The sequence below is a fragment of the Oxyura jamaicensis genome, chromosome 1, assembly GCF_011077185.1.
Source record: "Oxyura jamaicensis isolate SHBP4307 breed ruddy duck chromosome 1, BPBGC_Ojam_1.0, whole genome shotgun sequence".
Taxonomy (NCBI): Eukaryota; Metazoa; Chordata; class Aves; order Anseriformes; family Anatidae; genus Oxyura; species Oxyura jamaicensis.
The window spans coordinates 150804134-150815354 of record NC_048893.1 but is presented as its reverse complement, the minus strand read 5'-3'; the positions used below and the strand labels follow the sequence as shown (position 1 = coordinate 150815354).

The following is an 11221-nucleotide window of genomic DNA, read 5'->3' as shown; positions in this document are numbered from 1 at the left end:
GGCCGCCTTGGCCACCTGGGCATGTTGCTGGCTCACGTTCAGCCGAGTGTCAGAATAACACCCCCAGATCCTTTACCTCTGCAGAGCTTTCCAGCCACTCTCCCCCAAGCCTGTAGCACTGCATGGGGTTGTTGTGGCCAAAGTGCAGGACCCAGCACTTAGCCATGTTGAACCTCAACCCGTTGGCCTCTGCCCATCAACCAAACTTGTCCAGGCCCCTCTGCAGGGCCTTCCTACCCTCCAGCAGATCGACACTCCCCCCTTTGGTGCCATCTGCAAACTTACTGAGGGTGCACTCAATTCCCTCATCCAAGTCATCAATAAAGACATTAAAGAGGATGGGCCCCAACACCTGGAACACCACTGGTGACCAGCTGCCAGCTGGATTTCGCTCCACTCACCACTCTCTGGTCCCGGCCATCCAGCCGGTTTTTAACCTAGCAAAGAGCGTACCTGTCCAAGCCATGGGCTGCCATCTCCAGGAGAATACTACAGGAGTCCATGTCAAAGGCCTTGCTGAAGTCTAGGTCTAGATGAACTACTGTAGAGTTCATCTATTGAGCTTAGAAAGATAAAATCTTGATGTGAATGCGAGTGCTTGATTTAAGAAGAAGGTAAAAAAAAAACTTATTGACAAATGTTTTCAGTCCTAAAGCTCTGTCTTTTCAATAGTGCTGCACTGATGTCTGGTCAGTTCATTTTCTCTTAAACTTACTAGTTGACATTAAGAAGAATGAGACCTAGAAAAGACACTGGAATAGTAATATGAATATAACTTGAAGAAGCTCTTCACTTCAATGGCTCACCATCAATCAATATTACTATGCTTACTGATTTGAACCAGGTTTTGGTAATACACCTGTAACAGCGGGTGTGTTTGTCTTCCTTTTGCACAGTGCATAGTGCACCAAGTTCTCTCTCAGCTTTACATTTCTGAACATTGCTGTCGCTGCCCAGCAGAACACTTCCACCAGATTACAGATGTTTGCGGAATCACTGCATTATTTTTGTCTTGGATATATTAACCAGGCATTTAATGTCCACTGTGTAATGCAAAATTGGGGAAGAGTAAACAATTGTTTTTTTCCTCCAGTGCCACCTTCAATATTTTGTACAACATTTACAATCCGCTGTTTTAGTATTAAAAATATAAGGATATGCTAATGATTCAAAGTGCTGCTTTAAATACGCTTTTGAAAAGTAGTTCATATAGTTGCTGGACCTCTCTGTTTTATAAACAGCTCATTTCAGAAAATAGCTCATTTCAGAAAATAGCTTTTTATATTTTTAATAAAAATATAAAATATTTTTATAATATTTTCCTGAAAATATTATCATATGCTGGGAAAAAAAATGCTGTTAAACATTTTTTACAAATGAAGACATCATAGAAAATGGCAAGAGAACTTTTAAATCATCAAAATATCTTTGGCAAATTACATTTCTGAGAAATTATATTCTAATCATTTAAGTAATCTTAAGAAAATAGAATTTAAAGAGCTATCTCTTTTTAAAAAAGCATGCAGAAGTAAACCAATTTTAAAAAGAACAGGACCATACAGAGGTAATGAGCTAGAAATCAGTGCCTAAGTTCTCCACTTTTCATACTGCATAGCAGAAATTGCCCACGCAGATAATCATAATGAAAGAGAACCAAGGCTCCTTAAAGGTAAGGAACCTCCAGCTTCCGAGCTGATGTTTACATCAGTGTGAAATGGTGCTGTGGACTGAAGTATCAGGATGCCAGTATAAGCTAAAAAAGAGAAGCAGCTGACTAATGATTTTTTCCCTTAATATATGGAGTATCCATAGTTTCCTTGTTACACACTGAGTTTATAGTAGCTCTGCATGATTACGTCATATAGCAGTCCAGGCATGCTATAAAAACACCAACTTACTCATTTGTGTTCTATGATGTTCCAGTATGTTCCTGACATTCTGAAGTATTACGCTGCTTGTTATGAGAACAAGTGTAACCAAACAAAATATTGCAGTGAAACTGGATAACTAAAGAGAACTGAAATTAGCGTTAACGGATTATTACAATTGTATTACACAAGAAATATTTAATTGAATTTCTTCATACAAAGAAAATGCCCACAAAAAAACTTTTAAAATCCACATATGATATGTTAAAACTGTTATTTCAAAATGCATAAAGGTAAGGCAATGTAAGAAATAAAAGCCTGTAAAAAAATTGCATGTCTCGTATCACTAAGACTTTAAAAATGTCAGCAAAGCATGATTATAAAGGAAGTGCTTTCAAATAACCTACACCTGAGAACGATGACTGCATGCAAAATACGCTTCATTATTCTTTCTATTCATTCACTTATTTGGTGGTATGGAAATGTGCAACTGATGATTGATTTACCCACTTAGTGCAAATTACATTATCTTTTATAATTACAAGCATTTAGATTGAAATACTTTATTAAGCTCTTCTTATAAGAATTTGTGGTCTCATCCAGTCTATTTTGAACATCAGCACAAGCTAAGCAACAAGCTAAGCTAGAGCATGTACTGGAGGCACTAGTTTAAGAAACAAAATTCCTATTTTCAAATGTGCATTGCAAGAATTTTTCCCTGCAGTTTTCTGTAGACCAAAATATCAGTAAGCCTGTTAGAGCAACAGTTTTGTGAGTATGTAGTTATGAAATTATAGTAGACACCATTAACAGTCAAAATTAATCAAGTATTTTATTATTTTGATTTCTGAACAAAATAACGATAACCAAAACTGAGTGGAAATATCTTTCAGGTACTGACCTTCTGATTCAATGCATGCTGGTTGGAAAGATATCTTAAACAAAAAACACTTGATGCAATCGTACGGCATACTATTTAAGTGACCAAAAGGAGCTTATGAATCAAAAATGGTTTATTTCAAATTAGTAAGAGGGCACCAATCCTGTATAAAAAACGAGTAATTACATGCCTTGCTTCAGTAAGCTTCAAAGTTGATTTAGATTTCAATTGTTTGAGCTATTTTTTATATCATGTCTTTGCTACAATGAGAATTTTTCTTGTGACTGCAGCATTTCTCCAAGGACAAAACTATGGATATATAACCAAAATTCTTTATATTTAAATACATTTGCTTAACACATGTAATATGAACAAAATAGTTTTCATATACATATTTAATACTGCCCTCCCAGCTGCTGACAAAATAAATCTTTGAGGAGTTGAATACTTCATTGTTCCTATTGTAAAATCCTCTGGGCAAATTGTCTTTCAGAGAAGGAAAAGAAAAACAAAGAAACAAGGAAGGCTACTCTACACCGGTTTAAATAAAAGCAAGTACCTGTTGATTTGTCTCTTCTGTTCTTTGTATTTCATCTAACATTTTTAAATAACACCATAAGTTATAAAATATTTCACTTCACATTGACGAATGTTAACAATAGTGCCAATGCAGCTTTCGTAACTTCCAGGCTTTTGCAGAAGACTATTGCACTGTCACCATTGCTTTTGACAGGTGATGCTAAAGTTCATCGTGCTTAAAACCTGTAGCCAAGGAAAAAAATATCATATCACCGTTACATAGAAACTGAATCACTGGTTTGAAAACATGGAGAAAGCTCTTTATTGTCTATTTACTGCTAAAACAGTTGATCAACAACATGAACTTCATTTTTAGAGCCTTGCTAAAAGCTGACCATAAGCTTTCACAAAGAATAAAAACTAAGGATTCTTTATACTAAAAAAGGGCATTTGTTCTCCGACTCAAGACTGAAGACTCATACTGGCAGAGAAACCTGTAAACTACAGCCTGAAGACAGAGAAACGTACTGGACAAGGAGACAGTGACATGGAAATTTGTGGAGAGGATGTGTAAAATCTGAAAGGAGGAGAGCGAAGTTGGGGAGACTCTCACTGCGAAATGAGTCTCAATGTAAAATTTCTGGAAGGGAAAACTACACTGATACAGTGTATGTGCCTACTGATCCCAACCTTCATTTCAAATAAATTATTTTAAATACTTAACAGATGAACATGCACCTAAATTACCTTTTTGAAAATAGGATGTTTGGTTTTTCTTCTCTTTTTCAATTTGCTGTATTAACATCCGTATTTCAGTGTCATATTCAACCCATTCAGGAACAATCCGGGCAGCAGCCTTTAGTTTGGGTTCTTTGGTTTGGGGATTGTTACACTGAAAGTTTAAAACATACTGGATGTAAACAAAGTCAATGTGAAAACAGCGCCTTTCCAAGGAACTGTAAGTGATCAGCTCCTCAATGTCACTGATGATAAACAGCAGAACACACATTACTGCTAAAAACTAGCTATGTATTCCTGTGTTGACTGGTACAATAATCTGAATGCTTCAAAATGGTCTACAATTTACTTCAAAGTGAAAAATAAATTCAACTTCAGACAAAAACTACTTTGCAGCAAATAATGAAACTTGATGTGAATATGGTAAAGTATAATAAAAAGTCATTTATGCAAAAAAAAATCTTGCTATTTTGTAGAGAACTGCTATTTACCATATTTTCTCATTACGATTTCAGTTTAAATATCTGGCTAAGATTCTGATATTTTATATAAAGCAGCCCACAGAAATACCTGAAGTCTCAAACATATTTCTTTGCTCTAATTTATCTCATACCTAACAATAATCTTGTTAGCATTTACAAGTTCTCTGAAGGACAAAATGTGCAACATCAGTTACCTTGATAATCATTAAAAAAAATCACAGAAAACAAATTGTAAATAACCCCCCTTTAACTAGTTTAAAACATTTTATTGTAAATAATTCATTTTTTTCTGTGTGTTCCTGACCATATGGATAGCAGAGGCTTAGCTACCACAAGACCACTGATATTTCGACAAAGTTACGTGGGGAAATACAAGGTATACATTAGCACATTGGAATTAAAACTGCTATCACGTTTTCTATTAAGTTTGTGATGCTTCCTCTAGTGTTATCTAGAAAATAAAATGTTTACTTTCATAAAATAGTAAAACTATAAATCATAATAAAAAGTGACACATGATATTGGGGATTGAAAGATAGTTTAGTAACTTAAATTTTAATCTTTTACTTTCTAGAATAGACAGTACCCATTTATAGCAAACAAAAAAAAGCTTGCTTTAACTGTAAGGACACAAAACTATTTACATATTAAATATTTGCACCAGATTCCAATTGTCTATTTTTCTTCAGAATTATGGCTCTGAAGTTTCACTCACATTGAGTGGGGGGTGTCAAGAAATGAAGTGGGGAGAATGGGATGCGGTAATAATGTCAGACCAGAACCTTTTCTCTCTCTGTTTCAGTTCCCAAAGACACACATTTTCTTCTGTCTACATTCAGGTAAGTCACCTCAGCTTTATTCTTCTTAAGCTATGCTCTATCTTCAGTTTATAGTGGTGAAATGGACAGAGAAAAGGAGTCTTAATAATATTGCTCCTCTCCACAGCAGGTTCAGCAGAGGTAGCAGCACACAAAACTCAAAGATTTGTTAGCAGTACTTCATGAGAGTTCTACTAACCAGGCTGAAAATGGAGGAAAAAAAAAAAAAAAAAGAGGGGGAAATACAGGAGTGAAAAACCCTGATCCTATCCAGTTGGCAGCACTTAATTTTCAGTACAGTTTTCAGCTTCAACATAAGCACATTTGGTACAGAGCATACAGGATAGGCCTTGGAGGAACGGAGGAAAGTTGTATGTATTCAGGCATTTGTCAAAAGGGAACTCATGTTCCAGTACCTTCTAGCAAGGCTGGCTCCATGATATCACATAACGCATATATCAAAACCTACACAAATTGTAATATTTTTTTTAATCTATAAAACTAATTTAACTCAAAATCAACTTACCAAGTCTATTGTTTTAGCCTTTTTCTTGGACTCATCATCACACCAGGTTTCACACCAAAGCCATTCTTGAGGGAGAGACTTAATAGCTACTTGATGAATCATATTGTTGGGAAGGTCCTGTGCAAGTTTGTAGAATCATAAATTAGCATTGAGTTTTGAGGTAAATACAGTTACTCAAAAGAGATTCCACAGAATATCTTTTGTCTGTTACCACTTCTGCAAGTTGTTCTGACGTCTCCTTCTATGTGCTCATCTGACCCTTTTTCACGTAGATTCAACATTTCATTTTGAAATGTTCATTTTGAAATTTTCATTCCAAATGTCCACCTCTTACTTCTCAAGTATTTTTTTCTTGTACTTAACATCTTTCTCTCCTTAGTTTGACATAACTTATACTGCTATATGATTCTTAAAGTTCAGATACCGTATGCCCCACGCTAAATACTCCTAGCAGAATTAAGACTGTGTGCAGATATTAAAGCCTCTTAATATTTCAATTCCTCTAATTTGCAAAACATGCTCAAAAGCACATAATCCAGGATTTTGACACTGCTCTAAAGTTAGCCTTCTTTTAGGAAGATAGATTCCAGAAACATAAGTATGAAAAGGAAAAGCTATTAAACTGCTATCTTACTTAACTTAATATTTTATTTTTTTCGCATTTATTATATATTCAGATACTCCCATCAAAATGAAAGCACTGAACCAGTATTTTGCTGAATGTAGCCAATAGCATTTACAAAAGAGAAGTATCCCAGGCAGTCATATAGTACGGGTACTCTGACCATGGTTAAAAATACTAAGTATAATTGGTAGATGCATTCATAAGCTCCTTCCCATGCACAACCCCTACATAACATTTAAAAAATAAACATCAGCATTCAAGTAAGCGCTAGTCATGTCTTATTTGCCAATACACATTGCTAAATGTGACAGAATAAAATAGTACATACAGCTGTGTTACAAAAAGCATGTCATTTAATTCAAATATAGACATTAGTATGGAAAAACTAGCTGACTACTAAAATAGAAGTATGCTGTGTCAAGACATTTAAGCAATAATTTGTTTCCTTTTTTGAAAAACTTCAATTCTATGAATGTTACAAAGATCAAATAAATGTTTTATCATTATCTCAGTTTTAAGAGAAAAGAGGTTGTTTTTCTGTTGTGCCTCTCTGGCTTTTAAAATGAAATCACAATTCCTACATTACTACAGTAACTCTCAAAGCTGTGAATTTACAAATTGTTAAATGAAGCAGAAAGAAGACTACTATCTACTTACGCACTGGTGATCTGCACACTCACTTATCCCACCTAGCTTTAAAAATTGCTGGAGTTATATAAATGAAGGCCTTGGTCAACCCAGCATGATCCAGCAACCACTAGAGTGCATTAGCACTTAGCTTAAATAAGTTGAATCAACGTTAATGGAAAAATAAAAATATCAGAATACAGTATTATAATTAAGAAAACACACAAGTGTACATAGAACATGTACAGATAAAGGTGAGCTGTGCAATACACTTGCTCCCTGTGCTATTTTTTCCTCATTTTCTTCATGTTAAACCATTATTTAAAGTAATAACCAATTTATGTTCTGCTTCCTGAACTGTGCTCATATGCACACCCGAAAATGTTCTGCAACAGCAAAAAAGGCAAATAGCTTCAGAATTATAAAACGTGCATCAAGACACAAAATTATTCCATGCATATTGAGAAAAAGGAAAGAAACACTTAATTGCTTAAGCCTAAATATACCTGATCTAGATTTGACAGGCTGTTTGGATCTTGACTAAGAGCTTGGTACTGGCCCCGAAGCCTATCTCCTGCTGCAATCTTTCTGAACTTCTTAAGATCCACAACATATAAGGCACTATAAAGATAAAAATATGAATCAAGACTAGCAGTTTCATGTTGTCTTTAATAACATTAATTAAAAAAAGTAACAAGAAAGCAAAAACTATTCAGATGCAAAAAGGATATTATTTTAAGTAAATAGCTGAAGTTACAAATTAAAAAAAAAAAGTGAAATCAATATATCATCTGAATATAAAGAGTTTTAGAAGAATTTATCTCTTGCTGAGAATGACTGTAGGACAAGCGTTTGTGAACATCTCAGTGGTTACTACCAAGACCTAGATTTGAATCATTTCTGCAAACTGCACAAAAATACGTAGAAGTTCTCCTACCTAATATGGTATTTCCTTTTCCCAAGATGCGATGCCCAGTACCCTGATTTCCAGAAACGGTATCCATCCATTTCTTTACGGCTGTCACAGAATGGTGTGTATCCATAAGGAGCTCCCTTTAGATCTAGATCTCTGAGTTCTTTCAGGTCACTTCTTACAATCTAAGTAAGAATATAAACATTTAATTTTATTACTTAATAGTGTTTTTAATGTGTGCATATGAGGGTAGTTATGGCAGCAAACTGACCAAAGTTTATTTTTTAATAAAACTGAGACACTACAACAATACAGTGTAAATAAAGTATTCCATTGGAATTATATTCACCTAATACTTGTTCAAGAAAAAATGTATGTGTATTCTGTGGCTAACTATGGAACACATTTTAAAAGTAAATTAAATAAAACAAATTATTTTTTATTTATGGGCCTCTGTTCTGATTGCCCACTACTAAACTCCCTTAATACAGTAGTACAATTTGGAAAATCTATTGAGTATCTCCCTTCTAAAAAATTCTTCTTATCTGTTACATTAACTTGGGCACTCAAAAATTAAGGCATCATTTGAAAATCTTTACCTCACAGCAGTGTACTTTTAAAAATGGGTTACAAGTCCATTTTACAAATGTTCTTTCTTTACTAATTGACCACTCTTTCATCAAACCCCACCAATCTAATTTATCAGCGGTAAAAAATTTCTCCTACTTTAGAGTACAGAGAAATCCTTACAGTAGTTAGGACAGAAAACCAATAAAAATACCGTATATAGATGAAATTGCAAAAAGCTGCAGTCTGCATTGCTACATCTGAATTTAATTTATCCTAAGCTTTGGAAAAGCATCAAAATAGATACTATTTTTCTGAGATTTTTAATAACCATGTGACAGACTCTTCAATATCCTATCTGATACTGAAGCATGTTACCTTTCATTAAATTATACGATACTCATTTCTGAGTGAAAGACTGAATGCAAATTCAAGAACAAAAGAGACAGAATTCATCTCAAAAATTAATCTGTTGGTCAAGTAGTCTGAGGTAATCACCTCGGACCCCTTCCACAGTCAGTGGAGAAGTCCTCTCACAATCAGCCCAGGCACTGAATCATTCAAATATGCCTTTACTGAAATGCACCTTTAAATAACACCTATCTCTCTAGGTGCCTTTGTCTCTCCATGGACACTAAGGGAATTTTCAGCAACTCACTATGATGAGACTCCTCATTTCTACATGACTAAAGACAAATGACTTTGTTTTGTTTCATGTTCTGCAGCACTACCGGTTCTGCTTGTACAACTGCAACAGTCCTACGAGACCAACATTCGGATAGAACGGCCACAGAGAATGAAATTGGATCAATTTAAACCAAAACAAATTCTTCATACATTTATACAGTTTTATTTTTTCTTACCTGGTCAGCATCAACAAATATTACTTTATCTACAGCCAAAGGGAAAAGAACATCCAAAAAAAGGATTTTGTAGCCCCAGATAATTCGTTGCTTTTCTGTCTGCTGATAAAGCCAGCGGGGCCATTTATACTGTACTAATTCGTACTTGAATCCGTACTTTTTAGCCATGTGAGGAATAACATCCTAGAAAAAGATCCAAAATCTGTAAGTTGCACACATATGTGACACACAAGACTTGACACAGCTGTAGCTCTGTTGACCTTACTGATCACATAAATTATTATTTGTAAATGTTTCTTTAATTGTAGAAGCTCTACAAATATAAAAAGCATTTATTTCAGGCTCACAGATATCAGAAGATAATGAACTATAATCTATCACTGGGTTTTGGGTTCCAGAAAAGAAGAAACTTACACTTGAGTTCATTTCCAACCACAAATTTAAATTTTAATGATATAATTTCTCAATTGTAACAACTTTTATAAGTTTTTTAGAATTTTAAAGATAGATGTTTCTCCTACCTTAAATGTTGGGGAGAGATAATTTTTCAGAAACCAGAATTTAACCGGTGTTTTTGTATGACGTAGAACAGAAAGCATCATAATTCTGTGGAAATATAAGTCTATAATAAACAAACCAATATATACAGGTCATTATATTTCAACTGCACCTGAATGGTGCTGAAACTTCCTAATTGTAACTTTTCTTGACCCAGCTTAAGTGGAAATTTATGTCTATTACTAATAAAAAGCTTTAAAAAGCACATGTTCAAGACCACTTTGAGATAGATGTATTTGATCCATACTGGACAAGCAATATTAGAAGAAAGTTTCAAAAGCGGATCTGTTAACAAGTTTTACTGTGAGAGAGGTGCCTGACAATAAATTAAAATAACGATTAATCCCTAATGTTAATGGCTACTGAGATTATTTATTTTAGAATATATTGTTTGAGTTTAATAGGTTGCTGAAAAGAAAACCAGTGAGAAAGAGAAAGCATGGTTCAAGCTAGGATCCTGTTCAGAAAACCCTTGAACTCTAAAAAGAAGAAAAAAAAAGTCCAGGTATGTGAAAAAACAGACAGATAAGCAATAACTTGTGAAGTGTGTGAAGATGTCAAGTCTGCTTTAAAAATCAAGTAGTAATAAGAGTACAGTAAAGAAGCATGCAAAATATTTAAAAAATAATTTTCTCCCCTTTAAAGTAAACAAGTCTTTCCTTTTATGAAGGCTGTTGAAGCCTGAAGGAAAGAAACACAGACATTCAAACTCTGTCTATTAAGAAATAAAAGTTAATACATGCAAAATACTACTTTACAAAAAGATTTGCACAAAATAATTGTGCAATTCCCGTTCAGAAAATGAAAATCACTAGATCTGACACTTGTAAACAAGCACTCATGGAAATGAGAAAAGTAACAGAGAAATAGTGGTAAACAGATTAGGCCAAACTAAGAATTCCTTCTAAGCCATCATTGCTTAATGAATAATCCATGTCCACTGAGACATTAAATAGAAGTGAAGTCACGTATGCACACTGAAGAATCCATAGTCTGGACTACACATAAATAGATACAACTCTAATGAAGTCACTGCTGCTATGTCTTCAGAAAGAGAGGCTGAACTTCATCCTTTTTGTTCACACCTAGCACATGCACTCATGAAAGGCACGGAGAACATTTTTCTTTCTTCAAAGAACAGTGATATTTTTGAAAATCTATATTTTGTTCCCAGAGATGAAGTTGGTGCTTCTTTATGCCTTATGTCCTGATATTAGCTGGTTAATTTTCTTCACAG

The 11221-nt window shown here is 34.4% G+C and overlaps 1 protein-coding gene across 1 annotated transcript in view; it reads right to left on the bottom strand.

The window, feature by feature from the left end:
- Positions 1–2677: 2677 nt before the first annotated feature.
- Positions 2678–11221, bottom strand: part of UGGT2 (UDP-glucose glycoprotein glucosyltransferase 2) — an 85433-nt gene continuing 76889 nt past the window's right edge. The window contains exons 33-39 of the mRNA XM_035319175.1: positions 9948–10032; positions 9427–9609; positions 8021–8181; positions 7590–7704; positions 5832–5948; positions 4015–4159; positions 2678–3510 (exon numbers count right to left, since the gene is read on the bottom strand). Coding sequence (XP_035175066.1) covers positions 3488–3510; positions 4015–4159; positions 5832–5948; positions 7590–7704; positions 8021–8181; positions 9427–9609; positions 9948–10032 — 829 coding nt within the window. The 3' untranslated portion in view covers positions 2678–3487. The remainder of the gene's footprint in view (positions 3511–4014; positions 4160–5831; positions 5949–7589; positions 7705–8020; positions 8182–9426; positions 9610–9947; positions 10033–11221) is intronic.